We start from the raw sequence: 26,049 nt of genomic DNA, 5'->3' as shown, positions 1-26,049 counted from the left end.
AAAGGATTATATACAGCAACACATGTATTGGAAACAGCCCAACACAAGTACAGAAGTAACTAAACCAACATCATTGAGTACCGTTTCATTTCGTGCACATTGAATATTTTATGTTAGAAATTACATGTATGAATGAGCTAAAACATTTATTCAAAAACATTTTTAACGTGTATAAATCCATCTTTATTTGTATTTTACATACAAGCACACATGAGCTTTATCATCTAACCAAAGCCTAATTTACATGCATGAGCATTTTCAGTATTTCAGTTTGAAATCTAACATTTCTTAAAGAGTACTTACTGAAGTATATGTGAAACAATGAGATCTGAAGGTGGCCCTAAAAGTTTTGTCTCTACTTTTTGTTGACCTGTTTGATGTAGAAAGAGTCCTTTAAAGATGGTCAGGTATCAGCTGTGCAGCACCACCAAGTGGTCTTTTCAAAAAAAAAAAAAAGAAAAAAAAAGGAACATGAACATGTGATCGAGCTCATTTCAAACCTTTTTATTAGTTTTGTAGGTTTTCTAATTACATAACAAGGAAAATATACGTTTAAAAATCAAACTGGAAACTAGGCACAATATATGAGAAGTTTCATCTCAAGCAATATCTCCACTAAGCAGGGAGTAACCTGCTGCTTTAGTTACCGACAGCTTCACACCGAGTCGGGAGGTGTTTCATTTCCAAAAATGTGTCTTCCAATTAAACTTTCATATATTCAACTGACCTAAAAACAAAAAAGAAATACACAATACAGTAATAACAATAAGAAGAAACCACCAACTTTTAAACATTTAAAGCCACGTGGCTTTAGTGACAAATACAGGTTATCAATGTTTGGTGCGTACAAAGAGTCAACATCAGAGGAACCTCACTAAAAAGGAACGCGGGTGAAGTTCTTTTTCAAGACTGGAAACAAAAACAGACGTCCAGATCAGCTTAAGAACTCCCCCCTCACACCCAAAATGTTTACCAAAGTCATATCAAAACTGTCTCAGCTGTACACAACTGTCCTGAAGGTCTGCGCCACCGACACTTCTCACGTCGGACAGATGACCAAACCTCAGCTCAAATGTATTGTTGGGAAAACTCTCCACAGTAACACAAACTTGAAGCGCTCCCTCCAAGAGCTTTTCAAGAAAAATAAGGAGTTTTTCAGTGTAAAGTAAACATGCTGTAGCTGTCAGAGACTAAGACAAATGCCTCTGGCTCGCACTGTTTTTATAATAAAACCAGATTTCATCTGACACTTATATTCATATAGATATACATGTTGTTTTTTTTTCCTATTCAGATTGTTTTTTTGGCAGCTAAATAAATCCAAACTTCAAAACTGTTCTGAGAAGAGTCGACTTTTCTTTGTGGTTTATCTTTTTTTAAAAAAAAAAAAGAAAAGGCCGTGGATTCAGCGGGATATTTCTGTCTGTGACCTTTGTTGTTGGAGGCTTCGAGCAGTGCACCGTAGAGGCGGAGGAGGAAGGTACGAGGGGATGATAGAGCGCAGAGAAATATTAACCATGGGTGGTGTCATCCTCCACAAAGTCTTTGGCCTGCTCCGCTGTGATCACATCAATGTGACTCACCTAAAAGACACACATACACACACACACTTAATGACCAATCAATGCCTCCACTTCAGCTCCTCTGACTAATCACATATTTCATGGAACCTCAAAAACTAACAATAATTCATCATTCAACTAACAGAAATCACCATGAAACTTCTCAAGCTGATCATTTACAATAAAATGATACAAAATCTGGATTTCTGGAACAGAAAACTGAATAAACTGAGTTTCACTTATGTTAACACAGTCAAAAGGTTATGAAGGAGGGATTTTGAAATTATAGAAAATAACTTAACTTAACAAAAACACATCTTATTTTTGCTGTTTTTAGGAATAAAATGTAAAGTTAAAGTTAAAACCCCAACTTAAAACTGTGAATTAGGTGGAGAGCTGGTGAAGGAAATGGGATGAAAGAAAAAGGCACTAAAAATGCTGAAACTTCCCAGAATATTTCATTCAGTTTGTTTTGTATGAATATGCAGAACTGAATAATACTAAAATGAAATGAAACTATTCTTTGCAGCACAGAGAATCAGTAACAGTCATCAGTGATTACAGAACAGTCACTGCGTAAAAGAAGTTTCTTCTTAACTTATTTGGCTTTGCTGGAATAAATTACGCATGAGATTTTTTACAAACAACCCAACTCCTCGTGGATAAATGAGAAAATGCCGCCCTTGAGTAGAAACACCGACCCGTGAAGGGAAAGCCTCACCTTGTTTCTGAATTTGACGCCGTAGAACTTGTCCGCAGACTCGAGCAGCTCGGGCCTGAAGGTGGTGGTGATGAACTGAGCGTGGCCGGCCAGCTCAACAATCATGTCTGAAATGGACAAGCATCACAACATATCAACGAGGCGCCGGCTGATGAACAGTCAAGATTAGTTTATCCAAAATATCTGTGATCATTCCCGGGGAATCCTCTTATTTTTACACAACACGTAACACATATTCACATATATTCTGTTGAGTTACAGCACAAAAAGAAACAACGGTTCTTTCCCCCATTAATCGTTTGACTGTTTAAGAACAAATACCTGGATGTTGATCATTTTGAAATCATCTGGTGAATATGTGTCTCATATTCCGACGATGTACGCTACTATGCTGCAGAATTTCTGTTAGAAATCATAGTTCTAGATACTGTTACTCTTAAAAATCAATTACAACTAAATCAATGCTTAATATTTTAGTATAGCACCATCATCTCTGCCCAAAGTGGAAGCAAACTAACTGCTGGTGCTGGTCTATAAGCTCCCCTCAACATAAAGAATGTACATGTGGTTTTTGATGACATTCTCACCCAGACAGTGGTGAAGCTGTCAGCTCAGACGACCACGAAAAACCATAAACTCTACATAAAAGATGGATGTAGCCTTGTAGATCTGAAATAAAAGTGTTCGATAAAGTACTCCAAACCCTGCATTTCCTCTAAAGGACAGTAAAGAGTGACGCCTGTGGTTGCAGAAAGAAAGATCGTAGTCTGAGAAAATGAGTGCACTTCTCACTATGGTGAAACTGCTTTCCTGGTGAGTCACTTTAAGTCTACTTCAGTACATGAGGCTCATTTCGTAAAAAATTATGGCCCCATTTAGAGTAAAACGTACAAAGCAGTGTATGCTTTAGGGCTTGGCTAACTTGTGATTAACGAGTTAGTGACGTGTGACAAATTGTCTACAATTATCTAGCACCTCAGCTAGGTTCATAAATTGTTCTACAATGCACACGCAGCGGCCGTGAAACTACTGCCACTGGGAGCAGCTTGGGGCTCAGGCTGTAGTCTGAACCCGTTCCTTCACACGCGTCACAGCTACCCATGGCGCCCTACGGCCAAGGCTAAAATGTTAAACTATAATCAACTGATTTTAAGACATTCAGATTTGTGTCTCCAAGAGAAAGGATTGTGAAAATAAAATAGAAACACAAAAGCGTCACATACTCTCCTTTTTTCAACCTTTATCCAGACCTGAAAGGTAAAAACTTTTCATACTTTTCAAGACTGTGGAAGAACTGTTGCCTCTACCAAAAAGATAATGGGGTTGGTTTGGTTCGTCTGTTTATATCTCCAAATGTTCTGGGTGTATTAGCATGACCACGACCCACGAGTGTACCTCGTTTTCTCTGTTTTTTACCTGACACAGCCTTCCTGTGCTGGGCGTCAAGGGCCTGATCAATCTCATCGAACAGGTAGAATGGAGCGGGGTCACACTTCTGAATGGCAAATATCAGGGCCAGAGCCACCAGAGACTTCTGACCTCCAGACAGCTGCTGCATCTCCCTCATCTCACCCTGCTTTCCTGTGAACGACACCTACACAGGACATGTGGATGTAGTTAAGACCAACACAGGAACAGAAATATATTCATTGTCACTTATTGGTAAAGTAGTCCACAGATGTCTAACACCCTATGACAATATCTAGGTTTTACAAAGTGCTTTACGGTGCATTTCTCATTCATCCACTCGCATACACTATCATTTTACAGTCTATACGCAGCACCTTTTTTCCTCTCCATTCACACAGCGATGAGCCAACGAGAGTCAACGTGGGTTTCTGTGTCTTGCCAAGGACACACAGAGAGGCTGAGGATCGAATCACAGATCCTCCAATTGTAAATCGGCTGAGCCACGGCCGTGTTCAATGATTTCATTATTTATAGAGTCTCTCTTTTTAAAGGACGAACAAAGCATCTGCTCTATTATGAAAGCCTTTATACTGATTGGGATGAATTTAGTGTGAAGACAATTATGTATTACTCATTGGGTGACTAACTTCACCTTGGACCCGCTTTATGGGGAAGGATCAGGTGTTGAAGGACTTCTTGTAAATACTCCATAAATACACATTCACATGTTTCCAGACAACAAATTCAAGGAAAAAACTCAAACGCATAAAATACCTGGTAACCAAATAGCTTTTATAAGCCCTTAATGAAAAAAAGGAGCTCATTAAACATAATTCCGATGCTCACCAGTGATGTTTCAGTGAGTGAATTATATAAAATGAAGGATGTTGCCCTACATACGGCATTTTTAACAGTAAATAAACTTACTCTGATGCCAACTCCTGTGAACTGGTCCACTGAGGGAACGCTACTCTGTGAGCCAGAGCCCCTCTCGCTGTCTGCACCCCCCTCTCCTTCATCCTGAGACTGGCTGCCTTCAGCGTCGCCCTTCTTCATCACCAACGTAGCTTTGCCGCCTGGCACCAACTTCTGGAAAACCTCACTGAAGTTCTTCGACACCTTGAAGGAAGACGATGAGAAACCGTGATGTTTGATCGCATTTCTCTGAGGTTAACCGTAATGCGAAGACACTGACGGAGCATTCGCACCCTCCAAAAGAAGAAATCTGACATCTGAAACTACATTAGGCTGACGAAAAGGAAAGCGCATCAATACAACGTGAATTTAAATTCAGTAAAACGTGGCAAATTTGCAAGCAAGTGAAATATCTAGAGAAATTCCTTTCAATTTGTTTAATGACGGTGGTGATCAGTCTGAGCTCTGTACCTGTTTGAAGGTGAGCTGGATGGCCTCATACTTGCGCAGCTCCAGGACGTTCATGAGCTCCATGATGGATTTGTAGCCGCGGTCCAGCTCCTCCTGACGCTTGATTAACTTTTCCTTCTGCTCGGAGAAGTTGACAAACTGGTCGAGAGCTTTCTTGTTGACGTGACTGTACTTCTTCAGCTCTGTGTTGCACTGCTCCAGTTTTCTGAACAACTGAACGAAACAGGAAACTTAACATCAATTCTTCATTAACTGCACGTGTGGTTTAGCAGAGAGGACAATGATTTGTTAGTTTATTCCATTCTAATCGATGTAAGAAACCTTTTTGTGTTTCTGGATGTTATTCTTTTTGCTCCTCATTTCACCCAGTGGAGACGTTTTAAAAGATGCTATAAAAAAACCAAACATTATCATCATCATGAACATAAAAAATACTTCAGATAGGGAAGCAGAGATATACCGGCCTGCCATCAGTCGATAAATCAACCAATGAGATTAATATTCAGCTTTTTGACTGCAATCAACCGACTGGCAAATGGGATGAAATCAAACCACAGTAGTGCCTGATATTTATCTGCTTTGTCCCGCTTGTGTCACAATGACCTGAAATCAACAATATTTACTTACATTTCATTTTCTTGGTCACATTTTTTTGGACATTTAGGCAGTGAAAAGTTATTGAGTCGGCCCATCATCTTTTCTTTCTTTTTATACATTTGTATGAATTTGTGCCCAATTCAAAGGGAATTTGATGAAATTAATCAACTGTTTAAATTTACTTTCTTATAAAGCCCATTTATTTGTTTCCCTGGCATTAAAGCAACACTAGTGATGAGTATGAACGTTTAATCTGTGTGCTTCCGGCTCATTTTGAAGTACGTTGACTTTTGTTGTGAACATCGGGGGCTCCAGAGCAGTTTGGTGCCTGCGGGCTGAGATAGCAGCACTTCACAACTTTGGTTTTCAGCCTCGCACCGTTTTGCTTTTTAGTCGCTTGACATTTTTATGGACTTTTGATGGAGTCTTTGTGGCCTTTTCAACCTGACAAAAATACATGTGTATGGCTGTAAATTTGTAGGTTTCACACAGATTTGTGGTTTTGTGGTGGTATGTCTCAAAACTGTCAGGGAAGCCAGAGAGCAGAAAAAGGTCGCCACAATTCTCTGGTGTTGCTTTAAAAGGAAAATAAATGACAAAAAAAAAGCAATCAGCTGTCAGAAAAATTATCATTTTCAATAACTATATTGCATTGGTGCCTCCCTAGTTTAAAGTTACATACATGGAGTAGTTTTTTCTGTTCTTACAAACCAGTGGAAAATAAATCGCAATGAATTAATATTTTTAGTTTAGTCTTTTCTAATGAAAGACCCGAGCTTGGCAGTGCTACAAGATTAGTTTGAATTCTTTGTTAAACATCCGTTTCCCACAGACAGACAAACACTGTCTTCTTTTAATAAATGTATTTTGCCAGCTTCTATTCATATCTGAGGATGGAATGGCCTGATTAATTACGACAAAGTGGCGCACACTTTCCAAACTACCAAGCTATAAATTCACCTGTTTAAATCACTAATGACCAAGGGAACATGAGCAAGTGTCATTAGTACTCGGCCCCCTCATCCACTTCTGCAATTAGTGGTACCATCTTGCCCCTGTGCAAAGTCCCGAAGAGAAAGATCAACTATATGAAGTGTTTATGAGAAACTGTGAAGCTATTTTGAGCCTTGTCAAGGAGGGGAGCTGTGACACAAAGACACACAGAGCACACACACTCAGACACTTATGAAAGATGCAGCCAAGTCCACTCATCTCACAGTCTTTGCTCCCAGCGGCAGCTGGCTGAAAGGAAAAATTAGACACAGCACTAACTCATGTCTGAGTCACTGAGTGGGTGGGATGTGATGCTTCTGGACTTTATACCTAAAGAAACAAAGCGCCAGCTCTTTGTGTGTGTGAGCGCATTCCTTAGTGTGACTGGAGTTAAAAAAAAAAAAAAAGACACACGGGAACACTTCCATCAGCTCCTTAATTACTGTTCACGCTATTGTTGGCATGTTATGTGTCAAGTATCGCCGTGGAGTCCAACTGTTTATCTCAGGCCACTTTGTCTTATGGGGCATTTCACCATCTTTTAGCTCACTTCTCTCTTTAGATTGACAGATTTTAAGACAGTAGTCTGGTTTCTAAATGCTAGCGGAGCAAATTTGAAGCAATCTTTTGAAAACATTTAGAAAAAAATATTCATAAGAATGAAGCAAATGAGACTTTGTCGTGTCGCCACAGGATGGCGGTATGGGTTATGTTGCCAGTTGTGGTCATTCCATAGAAGTAGTAGTTGTCTGAACATGAAACTAGTCCCATTAACACTTTCTCAAAAGCACTTTCTGAAAGAAAAAGATATATTTTTGTCCCACAACTCTATGAGGCCGCAACTTTCAAAGCAACGCTCCATTATGTCTGGGATAGTGTGGATAAATAAGTGAGTTTGAGCAGCCTGTAAAAACATGTTCCACTTGTTAAGATTGCACCAGATGAAAAATCCGAAGCACCTTTTGGAGAATATTCATCGAACAGCTGACACACTTCACAGTGCACTGTAAGTGTGGTCTGATTCTAACTGCAGTGAAGTCATCTTTTCCCAAGTTTTAAGAGTTCTCCTCCTTCCATCTGTCCTTCGGCTTATGAACTTTTTAACGAGGTCGGGAAAAAGACCATATGAGGCAACATTTTGTCCTTTTTACTATTAAACCGAGCTCTTACCTTTAGGAGAAAAACATGCAAAAGAAAAACGTGGACATACCAATTCAGCTTCATAAGTTTGTAATTTAAAGCTACTACAAATGGCCCAAAAAAAAAAAAAAAAAAAAAAAAAAAAGATGTTTTCCTGCTATTTTCACACACTATAAAGATAAAAATATTTCTGTCAAAATGATGCTGGTGTTGGCTGGCAGCATCATTCAAGCCAGGATTCATCTGGTAACATCCTTAAGCACTGAGCGGAAGCGTGCGTGTGCATGTGTGAGTGTGTCTACCTGTTTAAGTGTGAGGGTCTGGTACTTCTCAAAAGCCTCCTGAGGCAGTGAGCCGAGCTCTCTGATCTTCTTCATGCACTCCTCCTTCTTCTTAAGCAGCATGCCCTGCCTGTTGGTCATCTTCTCCAACTCTTTGGTGTCATGGTTGATGGCGTCATTTTGCTCTTTCTCAATGTTTTTCCATCGCTCCATGCTCCTTATGTGGTCCTTGATCTCTACCTCCGTCTTGTCAATCAGAGCATCCAGATCTGGGAGGTGAAAATGTTACAGTAGCTTTTTTGTATAGATGTGTGTGGTTGTGTGCATGTAGATTACATTTATATAACTGTAAAAACTGTAAGCTAGTTAAGTAACACTTGCACATGAATACTAATCAGCTTCAGAACATGAAAAACAACAATGAAAAATGTTGTTTTTTAAACATACATTTGTCTAATACAATGCCACGCCTGGCCTTTACATTGACTGGAACTGGATTGTAGAAAAGACATAATATGAATCTGATTTAAGTTTTAATTGGATGTAAATTCTGCTCATGTCACTGAGCTGCTTTAATCTACTGTGCCAAACAAAACAAAATTAAGAGTGCGATTGTTCCAGAATTTCTGAAAATATATACACATCAAAAGTAACACTCTTCAGGCTTTTGATGTGCTCTGCCGGACGCCCTGCGGTTTGCATTTTGTTCAAAGGTCATATAGGAGAGGAGTGTTTCTGTGACCACTGCCACCCGCCTGTTGGCTCTTTGTTAAATGCCTACCTTCTGATCGAGTCAAAGTTTCTTTGACACGTTTGTTGATCCCATCCAGCTCAGATGTTGTGGCTGTTAGCACCGTGCCTCCCTCAGTCTCTCGCAGCTCATTTAGCTCCTGTGTCAATGCACATAAGGATATACGAATGAAATAAAAAAAAAAGGGGGGGAGGGGGTCATGACAAATCTCTGAAAAATGATAAAGATTCTTTCTGACTTATATGACCATGTGAAAACATATGAAAACAGTGAATTCAAAATATTCATGTTGTAGCTTAAAGAAATAAAAAAAGAATACATGCTTGTTTTATGCCAGTAATGATACTTAAATGATATCAATGACATAAATGACAGATGGTGAGGAATAAAAATATTTAACAGTACTGAGCTGTACTCTAAGACCTGAAAGTGTTTCCAGGAACACTGTACCTGCTCCACTTGGTCAAGACGCTTCCGTAAGTTCTCATTGAGATACGTTTCCACTCTGGTCATGATGCCCTCCAGCTTGATTCTCTCATTCAACAACTGTCTGTTGTCCTGTGAGCCAAAAATGAGACCAGCAAACAACCGTTACTCATATGATGCTGCAGACAAACAGGACATTTGTGAAATTATTCATTCCAAGTAGCTGAATATCAACCCTAACCCAAGAGCACACAAACACACACAAAATATACACATTTAAGTGAGATAAAGACACGTTAAAACAAACTAATTATTACAAAAGCAAGTGTTGTGTAATAAATAACATGATTTGACAACTGAAAACATTGCTGGTGAAGAGTTGTTGTGTAATGATAGCAGGAATGGAGTGCAGTGAGGTGAGAGCTGTGAGCAGCTGGCAGAGAAAGAGAAAGAGGGGGCCATGCTGGATCACAGGAACATCCCACACACAGCTGCAGGCTGCCATTTTCACCTCACTCACATCATCTGAATACAGCGAGGGGAGGCGGAGGCCCAATGGAAACAACAGAATGTAGGTACAATTCTCTAAACTACATGTAAGCAGGCACCCATTGTTTCACTTTCAACAGGACTCTGATCCCAGCAGCAGAGTGTGAGACTGTCTGATAAATGTGGGAAAAAACTACAAAAAAAACACTACAATTCTAATTGTTGCTCTGTGCTCTAGATGTAAAAAAAAACGTATTTTCATAATATTATGATAAACACAAAGTCTTCTGAAGGAACCGCGGTTTGAAATCTATTGAGAATAATAAATTTGGACGGGGACTTATGGCTTATTTTAGAATTGCTGGATTTTGTCAACTTAAAACCCAGTCCTTTCACAAAATGGATCATTCCTATCAAAATGAAACAATCCAACAAAAGTATAACGTTTATAGGTTTAAATGGAGTGTTTGGGGCCTTTGGAATATAATTCACAGTGTGATAAACTGTGCAACAGATCATCCTTTCTCCTGACCTGCTGCAACTGACGAATTTCATCGTTGAGGTCATCAACACGTCTCTGATCCTCGAGGCTGAGCTGAGAAAGAAGATCTGTACCCAGCTCAGCCTTCAGCGACTCCCTGGTTGACTCCATGGCGTGGAGACTGGCCTCCAAACTTTGGAGACTGCGTTGCTGGAGAGGAAGCGGAGGGAGCATGAGTCACACATAGAGACAACACATGGAACTGGAAGTCTCAAGACACAATTCAAGCCAACGTTAATCTGGTTTGGGAATGTATACGTTTAAAATATTGATACAACCTTGGGCATAAATGTCTTCTCTGACTGCTGCCTCTTCTCCTTCAGCATCTTCATCTCTGATAGAATACTGTCTCTGGAAGCCTTAAACTTCCTCTGCTGTGTCTCGATCTGCTGCATCTGGTTCATCAGTTGGTCGATCTCATTGTTGATGCGTGGAGCGGCCATTAAGGAGGTACACCAACGTTTCTTTATGAATGAGCATTTAATTCCTCTTTCCTCAAAGGTCATTCAGCAAAGAAAAGTGTTGACTGTTCAAATTCAGTTCAGTTTCATTCATACGATGCCAAATCACAACAAACGTCATGTCAAGGCACTTCAAAGACGCAATCCGTCTAAATTAAAGTCCAAAAAAAATTAATTTATTCATCATTATCTGTCATTCGATTCGATGAAACTCATCAGGAAACAACAGAGAACATTTTGTAGAATAAATTCTTGTTGGCAAACAGTCTTTGAGGAAGCTTAAAGGCTTTTTAGTGCAACCCACAGTGCTTGAATAATATGATTGGGCTTCAAAGGGGAAGACGGTGTCATCCCGGATATCAAGGCCGAGGATTAAGAAAGGGCTGCACACACTCATCATTAAGGCAAATTAACGGACAGGCTTATAGATTTTCCAGGACTGAAGCACTCCACTGGGCCTTTGAGGTCTAACAGGACTCAATAAACACTAAAGCAAATCAATCTGCTGATTTAAAAAAAAAAAAAAATCTCCTTCTGTGGGCCAAATCAGATTGAAAACATAATGAGGTACGATTACTTATTTTCATGTGTAATAACAGCCGACAGCAGATATACATCGGATCTAAATCCCCCATAAAAAAAAAAAAAAAGAGGTCCTTTTAACAGAACCAAGCTGCATCAGTTATGCTCAGTAACATATATATTTACTGTATAAACACTAATGTGGTGGCAAAATGAACTTGGAAACTGAAAATGAAAACAATGAGAAACAGATTAACCTTGTGGTTATGAACAAGGCAGTGGAGAGTGAAAAAGAGGCTTTTAAATCATTGATCCACTCTGACTCATTAATGCTTCTCCTGCTTACTGACATACAGAGATTATCAGGCACACATTAACCGGCTTATACATCATGGGCTGTCAGTTCAAGGCTGCACACCATCACGCAGGCTTTCTCACACACATTTAATCATACCATGGCGGAAGTGACCATACTCAAACATGCAGCACTTGCAAGCTAAAATCCCCTTTGATCCACTTGTTTTGCTTTCGTGTGCTGTCTTGAAGTGAGTCATGGCTCTGTCAGGTATGACCCAATATACTCTAATCCTTCTTGACCTGCTTAAAGCCTACTCCTGCTGGCTTTGAGGCAGGCACATAACCCAGATGGATTCAAGCCGCATTTACAACACAGGCTCAGCCATATCACATCAACATACAATTGAGTGATTGTCTAAGGGCGCTTTCACACCAGAGCTGTTTGGTCTGCTTTGAACGGCCCAGAGTTTGCTTCCTCAGATAGTCCGCTTCGTTTGGGCAGGTGTGAAAGCTCATCCGAACTCTGGTGTGGATCAAACAAGCGAACTCCAGTCCGCCCAATATTCCAACAACTCATCGATTGGCCAGGACAGAAAACATAAATCTAATCTAAATCTATCCTGAGAAGTTCAAATCTTTCCGGGAAGCGTCAGATATGAGACACCAAATTTTGACTGAGTGTATGAATTTCATAATATTTCAGAGTGTTTCAAAAGCAGAGACATCGAGTGCGATGTAATTTACTCCTCTCTTCTTGGGATCTTGTGAGTCAGCCCATTTTACCATAATCAATTAATCTCACTGGGGTCAGGCAGCTGTTGACATGATCACATTTTGAAGCTTTTAAAAACACAAAATGACTTGTAGAGTCATCTCAAACTCAATAAACAGAGGGAATGAGAAAGTTATTTTTCTGCAGCACTATTTGCAATACAGGTTCTTAACTATCATTTCTAAAAATCCTTCTGTTTGCTCTCCAGCTTCCAAATGAAGAGCACATCAGGTCCAAATTTCCCTGTGGTTCTCAATTATGTATTGTGATGAACATACCAATTACGCTTCTTAATTAAAAGGATATGTTCTATGTTCCTCCGCAGATTCTCATTGAGCTTGGCCTCCAGCTCACCCAGCTCCTCCTCAGCTTTCCTCATGTCTTTCTGAAGCTCCAGGCGAGACTTTCTGGTATCATAGTAACCTCCTGTCAGAGCTCCACGGTGGCTCACTTGGTCCCCTAGGAAGTTCAGATACAATGAGCGTACATGTAAGGAATCTGTTGGGCTTTCACAGATCTACCCTGAGGGTGTGTGATAGTTAAGATAAATAAGCTATAACACCTACGACCGCTTCAAACGTCTGTGACTGCATAAAACATTCAAGAAAAGGCTTTAACAATACAAAAAGTACATCACTTTTTCTGCCATCCTTCTTATGTTCTCCATTGTTCAGATGCAGTGGTGCAATCCGTGTAACACGGGTCAGCTTACCCTCCAGAGTTATACAGTCCATGGTGAAAGCTCTAGCAAGCTGAGTGGAAACCTCCATACTACGGCAAATCAGAGTCTTCCCAAACACATGCTTGAAGGCCTTGTCAAAGGTTTGGCTGTAGCGGAGCTTGCTGATCATGGGAATGGCATCCTTTTAGGGTCAAACACATGTAGATATGACCACAGCAGCAAATGCTACACTCTCAGCAAACAACTAAGAAAAGTCTGTAATATCTAAACCAAAAGATGCAATTAATGAATCAACCTTACGTTGGTCTCTGGGTAGGCAGTGTCTCTGACATCCAGCTTGGTCAGTGGCAGGAATGTGACTTCTCCGGGCAAGTTCATTTTGTTGAACTCCATGAGAATTTTAGTGCTAACTTCATCAGTCTCCACAATGTGGTAAAACAGTCTGGAAGATACAAGTTAGCATTTTTTTTTTTTTTTTTAAATCAAAATAAGGCAAATTAATAGGCAAACAAACAAAGGATGGCTACAACCAACTTAGGATCTATCATTATGAATTATCTTAGACCAAAATTCAAATCAGCTATGAAAGATACAGATGAGAATAAGTGAACCTCAAGGCAGACAAAGAACAATCAGATGCTAAAGAAAATGCTAAACCAATCCACACCTCGTTCCAGCAGTCACCTCCACACAGGTGTAAAAAGCAGGCTCACATTCGAAGTTATTCATGACAATGCCATGGTAACCATTGATGACATGCTGGTTGATTCCCTTCCGCCGAAAATGTTCCAGGACTTTGTTGATGCTGTCGATACCATTCAGAATGGCCTGAAGGAGGAAGGAGAGCAATGACAACGTACAAAAAACCCACAAGAAATATAACAATAAACATTCATTTAAAAATCTAATTAAAATATGGAAATCCAATTGCAACAAAACCATTTTCTTATGAAATATCGGTGCGCAATAACAACAAAAAGCACCTGCACCAAAAATGTCTCAACCTTCATGCTCAATAGCATAAAAGAGAAAAAACAGAAAAGAAGCATCTATCTCAATATGGTGGACCACTAAAATAAATTTAAAACGCTAGAGGAAAAAAAGGAAGGAGTCCATCAAACAAAGGAGACAAGACTGAATCAGACAGGACAAATGAAAGAAAACTGAATGCTTGACATTTGTCCATGAAGCCACAAACAGCTTCCTTTCATCTCTGCAGATATTATTCAGAGGTGATATTTGATTGATGTACATGCCCAGAAGAAATGACTGGATGAGGCAGAGCGGAGTGAGTCATTTGTAAATATAGCTAGCTATTGTAAAGAGAAAGTAGTGAGGTTGATGAATGATTCCTTTTGATATACCTATCCTGATAACCAGGTGAGTCACAAAGTGAGTCCTTCGCAGTACTCAGATGGGCTCACTTTGAGAGTGATGCACTTACTCAGACACTTCTGCCAGAGTTCTCAACAAGGAAGAGCATGAACGAAGGTTATGAGACACATAATTCATGGTTAGACTATGGCTGACACTGACTGTGAATTCACAACACTGTGGTCTTGGTGGAAAACTGCAGCGGATGCTGAGAAACTGACAGTTACCACCTCCCTTTTCTTTTTTAAATAATTCAAAAACATGTTGGGTGGGGGGGGTCGGAGTTCATCAGTGTAAGTATTAAAAATGATTAGACTCAAGCAGTGAAGAGAGCATTCGTATAACGACCTATTATAGGCATCAATGTAGCAAAGATTATGCATTTCAACTCCACTCTAGTGCCAATGAGGCATCTGAAATGATCACTGGAAAAATTCAGTCACCAACACAGCAGGATTACATCTGGTATACGAGTGTCACCCTAAAAAAAAAAAACGAGGAATTTGTGCACGTTTGTGCTGAAGTAAACATACAGATTTCCCATTGTTGACACTTCTCTGAAGACTAATTCCTTTTCTGTGTGCACACAGAAATATCTTTTACTTGTGTTCAGACTAAGGGACTGATCATCTCGTTGTTTTATTATGCAAGTCAGTAATTACGCAGTCATGCACAATGACACAGACCTTGCCTGTAGCTGCTCTAAGGAGCTGCTGTTTCTTTTCCAGGTCCTCTCGTTTGGCTGCCAAGGCCTGCTGCTCTGCGTTCTCCTCACGCCACAGGTAGCTGGACACATAAAGTCACTCTGTTATGATTATGTCACGAAAAAGACACAGGCGTAACTGCCATGATACTCACTGATAAGAAGTCTGTGATAAAAGAAAAAAAAAAAATCGTTCGTTAAATGCTACGTGATTTTTCAAGAAACAGAAAGCTCAATTCATCCACCTTAGAGGTACTTTTGAAAGCAAAAAAGCCTGGCAAAGGCCTAAGGTATCGTCCTCTGTGTTACATAAACAAACGTCAGTGTTTAAGTGCACTTAAGAGTTCCTGTGCCATTCATAGCAGACAATACACTGCTAAGTAGCTATAAGTTGCCAAGAAGAAAAAGTCTATTGGTTAAGAGAGAGAGAGGGGGGGGGGGGGTTCAGCCTTTCAACTCAATCTGAGATGCAGACATGACTCATTCATCAAAATCAAGCAATGCTACCGAAGACAAAACTACACATAACAAAAATATAAACCCTGAAGCCACACTAAGCCTTGATTCCAAAAGTGCCTATAATATGTGGTTTAACTTACTCATATCCTTCTTTCAAGGGGTCTATAAGAATAGCTTAAATGGTTGCACATTTAAAAAAAAAAAAAAAAAAAAAAACATTATTTTACTTATACTCTATATACTGTCTGAAATGCCCAGTTTTAGCTCCTGTCTGAGGCAAATGTCAAAATTACCACGTGACCAGCATGCGTGATATCATCAAGTTTAAGGTGAAAAAACAGGTATCTCACCAGTGGGCTAAAAATAAATAAGTATTTTGTTACACTGCAGATCTTTTACACAAAAAGCTAAATAACACAGAAGGGGTGAAAAGCAAAAACAGGCTTCTTATGATATCTGGTCAAAGACGGGGTTCTTACTTTCTTTCACTCTGGAGTTCATCTTTCTTGTTCTTCACTTCATAATACTTTTTGTCCAGCTCCTCAACACGGGTCTTGACCTCATTTAGATCTTGATCAAGTTTCTAAAGTCACAAAATAAAAACAAATTTCCCCGTGAGGAGATTCAATTAAAACTACATGAACATTTGCAGCTCGAATACAAAGCAATTCGAAACCAAATCACAATTTTCCATTTACAAGACTTCAAAACCATAGCAACAGGGCGTCCTTTTAAGAAAATAAGTTGGTACACGTCTTCTATGACGAACTCAGTGCTAACAGCTTCTCGATGGAAATCATGAAGCACAGCTTAACAGTTTTAAGTTGCCTTACACTGTACTGCTCGAGATTCTTCTCCTTGTTCGTCTCTGTGTCCTCCAGGTCTTTGTGGATAGCTGCAATCTGTCTCTTCTTATCATTGATGGCCTGGTCCAGAGACTTCAACTCCTTCTTGATCCACTTGTCTCTCTCCTCCTTGGAGGTGAACTGACTGCCACGACCCTGCTTGGCATACAGGTCAGTCCTCTCCTGTGTAGCTTGAGCCAGTCTGGAAAGAAATATCACAAAGGAATGAAAAATTGTCCATTTTAGGAAAGTAAAACAGCGAATTATTGGAATAAAAATATCAACCAAATTTGTACAGTCAAATGTGACTGTACACATGTGCACAGCTATGAACTTTGTCAGTCAAGGGTTACATATAGGTCCCTATTTCTCATTAAATCAGTTAAAGCCACATCTTAATCTGTAAAATTTCATTCAAATTTAACCTTTAAAACATCAATTTTGAGATGACATGTTTTTTTTTTTTTTTTACTCACGTTTCAACCAATTAAGGCATCCAAACCTTTTAAGCACTTATGCAACTAAAGAAGTATCAAATATTATGTGCCACCACCTCTTAATCTCGTGCACAGATGTTAGATTGAGTTATGCCTGATCTCCAGCTGCTCAAGGAACGGTAGCTGTGAAAGACTCCTCTCTACCTGGAGATGCCACGTTCCTCCTTTTCCTTAACCATGTTGAATTTAGGTTCGGTCTCCTGCAGTTCTTTTTGTTTCTCCTCAATTTTCTCCAGCAGCTTCTGACGCTCCTTCAGCAGGCGTTTCTGGTAGAGCAAGAACAGGCCCAATTTTTAAACAAATCTTCAAATTCATTCAAATGTTCAAATATTAGGATAGTGTGACATGATGATGATATGGTTGACACGTGTCGGACAAAAGCTGGTGAAAACGGTTAACAAAAATCATTGTTTGACAAGTTAAAAATGAGCAAAAGTGAGAAAAATCGAATGCCTTCATAAGCATCTTCGGCATGGCGCCAACATAAAGATGAAGGAGCATAAGTTTCACCTGCATCTCTGCAACAGCAGACCTACACTGACAGAAATCTCTACATGGTGGCTATTGGATGACCTCCTACCGGTACGAAAAGAAAACCTACCCCAAAAACTGCCTTGATTGATGTCCAACCTAAAAGCTGATTAAGTCAAGACCACCTAGACGTAGTGAGTTCTTTCATTTTGCCCCAATAACTTTTGGCTGATGTTGTGCAAGCCGTAGCCAGTTGGGCGTAATCCAACCACCAGCCAGCCTGCTGCCTGGGACCCATCATAGCTCACACACAAATGGAGCCAATAAAGCCGCTTTCTATGATTATCATCTTTGTACTCACGCTCAGAAACCCACACTCAACACAAGGCCATATGGAGAGTAATTCATGCCAAATCTGTACACAAAAGCTTGTGCCAAGAATAATGTATAGAGGAGCAGAGTCCGATGGTGCTCATACTGTTTTGCCTCTCATTTCGTCCCACAGAGGGGATCCTCACACTTTCATGAATACAAGGGTTGGGTGACATATTAAATTAAACACAATATGAAAATTTTACACATAATGGATGCAGAATGACAGATAAAGTTGACTAAATATTCTAATCAAATACATATCCGTGTTTATATGTTGTACACATTAAGGCAAAGCTTGATGACTTGGTATGGTTCTTAGGGCTCCTCTCTGATTCTGTTTCTAAGAATCCACTTGGTCTGAGTAAAACCAGCCCATAAGAGGAGCGTCGAAAGCGAAGGTCAGACTGGACGATTTTCAATTATGTTTTCAATTACTTCAGTGGCCACTCCACAACATCCTGTTCTTGTGATTGAGTCTTTTAAGTCACAGTGGGTTAACACGAGATGAACGATCGTTAGAAGAAAGATTGTTATGTGGACTTCACGCCCCCCCACCTCATCCATCTTAATCAAGCAGTTACAGCCGTCATGAAGACAAAGGTTTCTCAAAATTAACGTAGTAACATGAAAATAAGGATTCATCATTAAGTGTGAACCTGGCTTTAACCACTTAAAGAGTTGCCATAGTTACTAGCCTGCGCATGCATGACAGCCTCTTCTGAAGGGAGGGGCTTTAGAAGCAGAGCTGTAGCACTGCAGAGAGGGAGGGGGAGGAACCTGCAAAATTTGGGGTAATTTTTTCATATTACTCAACCTTCTTCTCAAGGCTACTTGTGTTGAATTTAAGCAAAAACCTTTCACATACCTCCCACCTCCACAATCAGTATAGCATCCATTCATGACCCATCCTATCGTTTAACAGATACCAACAAGTCGATCAGCGCCAACAAAGTCTAACATTTAACACAGACAACTGTAGTCTTTTCTGAAGTGCAGTAGATAGAACTCCATCTAATGGTTTTGATAACTCCACCCTGTGCTTGGAAAATCTGGTGATCCTTCTCTAAATCCAGGGGACACATAAATGACTTATTCGTCTTTGTCTAATTTGATGTACATTGTGTTAGCCTTAGACTCACCCACGATGAATGTTTAATGCGGTGATGTTTCCTTCTTTTCAATCACTCACTATCTGAACACCAAGATTGAAGAAATATTATCCAAATTTTAAAAACTCAATCAGTTTAATTATCTGCTTCTTAAATTCCCACAACAATGTTGATGATTCAGCATTGTGGAATATTATCAATGTCATAACGGCAGAGGACACAATCCTCTCTCCCTTTCTGAGGCAAAAACATGTTAGTTGGACTTGAGATCAACCTGATTCTGTCTCTTTCCAAAATTCTCCTTTACAAACTGTTTGAATCTGTGCTTTTTAGTTTGCTGATATATATTGTTGCAATCATTTAAGAAGAGTTCACTTTGAAACTATTTTATTAACCAATGCAGACCTCGTTGGACAAAGCGTGCACCTACACACGTGTAAAGGGAGAATAAAGTCTTTATTGGTTAATTATCTACCAAGTAAAAACAAAAGTATGCTAGTTAGAGTTGTCCTAATCAACTTACCACTTGGTTTGTTTTCCCCTACTAAAGTCAGTTTCTTACTTTAGAAACATTTTACAGACCCCACATAAATCATGTCAAATTCAGGCAACCATCCCTCCCTTCCCACTGATGGTGAAGGGGATGAAGGAGGGGGGAGTGTTGTTGGTGCAGCATCACGTGTACAGTGTGACGCAGATGGGAGGCTTCCGTACCCTCTGTTCACTGTTGCCTGCCAGCTCGTCCTGCAGGTCCTTGGCCTTCAACTCGAGCTTGGTCCTCTGCTTGATCTGCTCCTGGCGCTCCGCCGACAGTTGCTCTTTTTCCTCCTTCATAGCAGAGATCTTTGACTTCAGCTCGCGCACAACGCGCTCCGTCTCCTATAGGACGGGAGCCAAAATGAAGAAAACAAGCTCCGAGATTAGTTCCAAAAGGAGCAGAAAAACAACAACTTTCCTACTCTGCACTGATTAAATTAACTTTATTAACTTTCTTAAAGTATGTTCACACCAATTTCTTAATACAGAAATAAAAATAAATGTAAAACTAATTTACAAATTAATCAAGCACTAAAATTTTGTTTCAAATTTGGATTTATCAAAAGGTATATAAGTATTTGACTCAATCAACATAGTATTAATACAACATTCAAACGCTTCTTATTGAAATATTTAAAGTTTAACTATGCTTTTTTGATTATTACTGCAAAGCTTTTCTTTTTCACCCACTCCTGATTCGAAATTTGGATATCCAGCCTTTAAGGTCAAACTTTTTACCTCTACTTTGTCTCTGGCATCTTGCTGAGCATCACGCAGCTGTCTGGATTTGTCTCCACAGGTCTCTCTCTTGGAGGACAGCTGGAAAAGATCCAAGCAAAACAAATGACAAAGTTTCAAAGTGAAGATCAGTTGAGAAAACTAACATTTTGTATTATGAGTACGTAGTATTTAAAATACGTAAAGATAGCTGTGTGTGGTTTTAATCTGAATATATTTAAATCCCCCACCCACTGTCACAACTTTGTTACCTCATCCAGTTTGGCACGGGTTTCATTCAGCTCCTGGTTGTAAATTGTATACTCCAGAGCTCTTCTCATCTTGTCCCACTTCTGGTACTGAGCCAGCTCTTCCTTTTCGTCCTCCAGGGTGTGCAGACGCTCCTCAATGTACTTCAGCAGCTCATTGATCTTCTCTCGCTTCCCCTCTATAAAAAAAAAAAAAAAAAAAAAAATGCAAATTATGTAAAAACTTCCTCCAACTGCAAGATGATTTCACCCTGAATGTTGTTTACTACTTAATGGTATTTATTGTAATTTATGTTTTATGCAAAATTGCAACTTTAATAATATTTGAATTGGAATATATTGTAAACATCCAACCTAAATGCCATGACTTTGTGTAGATTAGAGATTAAAAAAAAGCAATCTTTCCAAATTTTCCTAATTCACCAAGGCATGTTTTTTTTAGATCATTTTCCTTTTTACAGTTCTTTGAAATAAAAAGGAATAAACAAATTAACCCCTAAATAAGCAAGAGAATCCCTTTAACTACATTTCACCCGGTCACACAAAACTAAAAACTAAATCAAAACAACTGGTGAAATGACACCGTGTTAAGAAGCTTTTACCTGTTTCCTTCATGAGGGAAATGCTCTCTTCCTTTCGTTCGTCGTACACCCGAGTTCCCGCCACCTCTCGCAGAAGTTTCAGACGCTGGGAGTCGGGTGCTGTGGCCATTTGATTAATCTACAGGAAACATTGAAATAATGTAAAACAGATTAAATCCCTCAATTGTCTACTGTACGTGTAAGATTATTCTGACAGAAAGTGAATTTCGTAGACACTGATTTTACAAATAATCCTCAATTATCATATCTGCTGATGTTGTTGCAAAGACAGGGATGCTCTATCATTCATGCCCTGCTTTATAAACAAATGTGAGGTTGGCCGGAGCTCCTTTCTCACCTTTCCCTGCTTGACAATGTAGTAGGGGTTACTGCGAGAGAAGCCGGCACTCTCCAGAAGGTTCATGACATCATTCTTACTACAACAAGAACAGCACATTGAATCCATGAAATTGGCAAGTTGTAATTTTCTGTGATCACAGGGACGAGGGCAGTCGACCCACGGCTTTACTTACGTCACCATCTTCTTGTCCAAGAAGTACTGGTCCTTCTTTGCACCAATGACACGGCGTAGGGAGACCTCCTCTTTGTCAATCTGGAGGGGGACGAATTTGTCACTGGTCAAGTTGAGAACTGCACATAGCAGTCAAATTGGCTGTTTGCCCCCACAGTATCACTAGGCTGATTACAGTTTCACTCAAACTCAAAACCCAAACTTTAGATTTCTATCGTGCTTTAGACATCTGGCCATTATCATCAACACAAATAAGCACTGTGTGTAGTTGAAGCAGTGTGGTGCAATCATACTTTTTATGCTGTATTTAATGTAAGTAATATAGACAAATGTGTCAGCAAACCTCAGCAGTAAAAGAAAAATATAGATAAAACAACTGATCAAACAATGAATGCATAATAAAGCTTAACCTGATAATTCCAATAAACTTATAATGACATAGATAAATGTCTCAGAGCTACAAAGCAACTCTACCTTGGTGGTCAACATCTAAATCAGTTATCAAACGCTTCAAGATTTTTGGTAATATAGAGTAGCATAAAAATCATTAGCCCACAAATGACAGTCATCAATCATTATTCAGTTATGCATCATCATAAATTCCTATTAGCTAGAAAACATGATATAGATGCCCACTCTTATGCTAATGACACCCAGCTCTATTTATTATCTACGAAGCCAGAGGAAACAAGCCAGGTACTGAAGTTACAGGCTTGTCTTGGAGACATGATGACCTGGATGAACTATAATTTTCTACTTTTGAATCCAGACAAAACGGAGGTAATTGTTTTTGGCCTTAATTACTTCAGCGATTCTCTGGCCAGTCAGTTAGTTACTCTGGATAGCATTGACTTAGCTTCCAGTTCTCCTGTGAGAAAGTCACTTTTGACTCGGCCTTATTGTTTAGTTGTCAAATCAAACAGGTCTCAAGAACAGCTTTCTTTCATTTATGTAGTATTGCCAAAATAAAGAGTATCCTATAAGTTATGGTGAAAAACTGGTCCATGCATTTATCAAATCTGGACAACTTTAATGCAATCTTAGCTGCATGCCCAAACAACTTGAAAATCCCTCAGTTGATCCAGAATGCTGCAGCCAGAGTTCCGACTGGTACGACCAAGAGAGATCCCATTTGTGTTAGGCTCTTTAAGCTGGCTCCTTGTAAAATTTAGAATAGAATTCAAAATCCTTCTAATGACACACAAAGCCTTTAATAGCAAAGCTCTCTAAAATGCTGACACGCTCCAATTTTTAAAGACATCTTAAAAACAAAGACATATTATTTAACTGGTTCATCTGTTTTAAAGGGACACTATGTAATAAATTAAGTCATTTATTAGCTCAAATCAACATATTCATTCATAAGTTAGTCCTCATTGGTGTAAAATGATCTCTGTCAAAAATCTCACTTATCCTCCTGAGTGAAGAATAACTTGTCTGTATCTACATAGAGCAGGTAAGCTCTATGGAGGCTGCCATGTCCTTCCGGTCTATGAAAAATGACGAAGTGCCGAGAGGGACATAAAGCACCTCGAATCGCGATTTCCCCACCAGGCCTACAAGCAGAAATGACGTCATTGTGACGTCATTTCCGCCAAATGGCTTATTACAGCCGCTAATGCTAAATAGATTTTATTCCTTGGCACATATGTCTTTGTGTTCATTAGCTTTCTTTTTGTAAGTGCATCATCTTCTTCTTTTTATTATTATTCCTATGCTCCCCCTGGATATCTTCTTTTTGGCATTATGCTCACATTTGTAAACTGTTATTTTGTTGATTTACTAATAAAGTTTAAAAAAAAAAAAAAAAATGCTAAATAGATTTTATCTCGTAAATGATCCCACTAATAATGCATTGATTGTTACCAAACTTCTGCCGTAGTACACATAGGCTCTTAACTCACAAAACGAGGCATTAGAAAGTTTGTAAGTTTACCGGGAGTTTATTTACCGCTGCTAATGCTCCTATTGCTAACGCAGGCTAATGCTAACGCTGCGTCGACGTCACTTCCGGTAACTCCCGGAATATGACTAATTGCATTGCTTGCACACCAAAGGAGATGTTATGTTATCTGACATGTTATCTGTCATCTGTATTCATAGTGTTGTTGTATGTGTGTTATATAATCCTTTGTACTGTGTGTCTTGATTTCTTTTTGTTTGTATGGACCTTGAGTCTGAAGCTATAGCTTCTTGAATCTTGACACATTCCGCTTGCCGTAGTTCAAGAAGTTGCAGCGCACATTTGAAAACGTGAGGCGCTAGAGAGCAAATTCATTCAACTTTGCAAAATAAAATTGCACCACTAGATGGGGGAAGAAATTACATAGTGTCCCTTTAATGCTCTTTTTCCATTTAACTTATTTGTTTTTCCTAAGTTTTTCTTTGATTTCCTTTTTTACTCACCTAATTATTTTCTAAAGTTATTCTGATCTTTATTTATTTTATTGTTTCATGTTCTGTCTTTTATTTTACATCCTTGTTTTATTTAAATTCTTACTTCGTGAAGCACTGCATTTGAAAATTGCTACATAAATAAAAGCTGAGTTGAGATAGTTATTCACGGCTAAGGCCTAGTAGTGATGCTGAGAGAGTGGCATGTGAATAATCTCAGATAATTCCAGTTGAAACTTTGATTGCCCCAAAATGGCATTTGAGACATCCCCAAATTACTATCATTTGATCAATGCAAAATGTTTCCCATTCCTACCGGCAGCCGGTTGTCAGAGTTATCAAATATAATCTCCACAAAGGCCGAAATAACACGTGGCCCAGTTCCTTCCTACAGTGATGGGGGAACAAAAACATAATCAAGACAATAGTTTCAAAAGTCTACCTCTAAAATGATTAACAGGCATGATTATAAAAATGTTGAATGATAAATTCACAAACATCTTATTTCTAACAGATATGCATCTATATCCCAACACTTTGTCAATTAATCAATTTAAAGCTGTAAAGGATGTTAAATTTGCCTGTACTAACATGGAGAAGGGCCAGGCGCTGTTCAGGTCGCAGGTGACTGAATTCATCACTGAGCACAAACTGGATAGCTACAAAAAAAAAAAAAAAATCAGAGAGACATAGATTTAGATGACAAATAACACTGAGCAGTAACTGTTTAACTACAATGTGTCAAAAATAAATCACGCTCACGTACCATAGAAAAAGTTACTCTTTCCTGACCCATTCCTTCCAACTGAAACAATAATAAAAAGAAAGAGGCCATCATTGACAACATAATTCATACATCACTAATCTTTGGCAAGATAAATCTGCTCTTGCAAAAAAATGAAGGATATTAAAAATACTCGGGAACAAAATCAAATATTTTTTTTTAAGAATGAGATGTGCACACACTCACCGATGACATTGTGCTTCGGACTAAACGGGTCAACTACAGTTTGGTCTCTGTAACTTCGGAACCCCTGAATAATAACCTGCATGAAAACAGTGAGCACCCAGACCATAACAATGTCTTACTTGGGATAATATTGACCACATGTAGTTGATGGAAAATGTTAGGATACAATAAAGACAAAACTCCATTTTTCTTGAATTGATGGAGATTATTAGACTCAACATGTGCAACTGCTGAGGGAATATCATGTCGTTATCAATAGCGGGGCAGGGCCTTCCCTGACTGTCACAGTATAGGCTAACAGAGGCTATCATTCAGGACGTTTACCAGCTTGATAATAACATGAACTAAGGTACATTTGGCAGCCAAAATAATACCAATTGTATACTTCACATAACAAATCTGAATGCAATATGACTAAAGAAGAAGGATTAAAATGAGCAAATAAAAGTTAGCCTAGTAGCGTTAGCTTAGCCTCTTGAGAGGTGGGCTTGCAGTTCCATTCAAGATAACGCCGACAGCGTTAGCTAACATTAGCAAATTAGCTACTTGACTTATACGGTCTTTTCAGGGCGTTTTCATTGCTTTGCAATCCAATCACTGCAAAATGTATAAAGCCCAGACATGCAATCCCACATCATTCAGTTAAAATATCGTTACGCTAATCTGGCTACTGTTATTAGGATAGTTAATAGTCAGCATCATCCACAATCTTGGATGCGTTAGCTTACCTGTTTGATGTACATGGCTGTTTAAACAGGAATTCTCCTCGGCAGAATTCGGAGACAAAACAAAAAGGCCCCCGCCTCCACTAAACTGGAGAAGTCGGGAAACTAATAACACCTACTTTGCAAATTATATTTACGCATTCAAAATTAGTGAAGTACAGTGTGCTAAAAGAGAATAACATGGAAAATGGCGGCGGGGGCGGGATGGAATGGATCGTACCATTATGTAAAAATGGCGTTAGTAGCAACAACGATATACTAAATCATACATGATTAGAAGAAGTTTAACAGTAAATGTGTTGAAATTCTAATATGATACATATATCTTTGATAACGTTATGTTCACAGCTGAACAAATTTGGCATGTGTGATACTTGCTCACCTCCTAACCTGTGCAGTTGGTTCATTCTGTCTTTTCTCTTCTGGGCGCCAAAGAAAGACGGTACAGTGCATGTGTAGT

The 26,049-nt window shown here is 39.2% G+C and overlaps 1 protein-coding gene across 1 annotated transcript; it reads right to left on the bottom strand.

Moving 5' to 3' along the window:
* Nucleotides 1-489: 489 nt before the first annotated feature.
* Nucleotides 490-25,784, bottom strand: smc3 (structural maintenance of chromosomes 3). The gene is made up of 29 exons (XM_075463838.1): nt 25,593-25,784; nt 24,865-24,940; nt 24,661-24,699; nt 24,486-24,553; nt 24,211-24,282; nt 21,502-21,581; nt 21,327-21,405; nt 20,990-21,107; nt 20,391-20,566; nt 20,140-20,220; nt 19,579-19,743; nt 17,054-17,175; nt 16,401-16,614; nt 16,047-16,150; nt 15,092-15,191; nt 13,699-13,859; nt 13,332-13,473; nt 13,062-13,212; nt 12,658-12,808; nt 10,576-10,729; nt 10,289-10,447; nt 9,292-9,399; nt 8,872-8,980; nt 8,112-8,359; nt 5,080-5,292; nt 4,621-4,812; nt 3,700-3,877; nt 2,284-2,390; nt 490-1,583 (listed from the first exon to the last, which is right to left on the bottom strand). The coding sequence occupies exons 1-29, from the start codon at nt 25,605-25,607 to the stop codon at nt 1,512-1,514; spliced, it is 3,654 nt and encodes a 1,217-aa protein (XP_075319953.1). The 5' UTR covers nt 25,608-25,784; the 3' UTR covers nt 490-1,511.
* Nucleotides 25,785-26,049: the final 265 nt, after the last annotated feature.

The sequence above is a fragment of the Odontesthes bonariensis genome, chromosome 4 (genome assembly GCF_027942865.1).
Source record: "Odontesthes bonariensis isolate fOdoBon6 chromosome 4, fOdoBon6.hap1, whole genome shotgun sequence".
Lineage (NCBI taxonomy): Eukaryota > Metazoa > Chordata > Actinopteri > Atheriniformes > Atherinopsidae > Odontesthes > Odontesthes bonariensis.
This window is presented reverse-complemented; position numbering and strand designations above follow the sequence as displayed.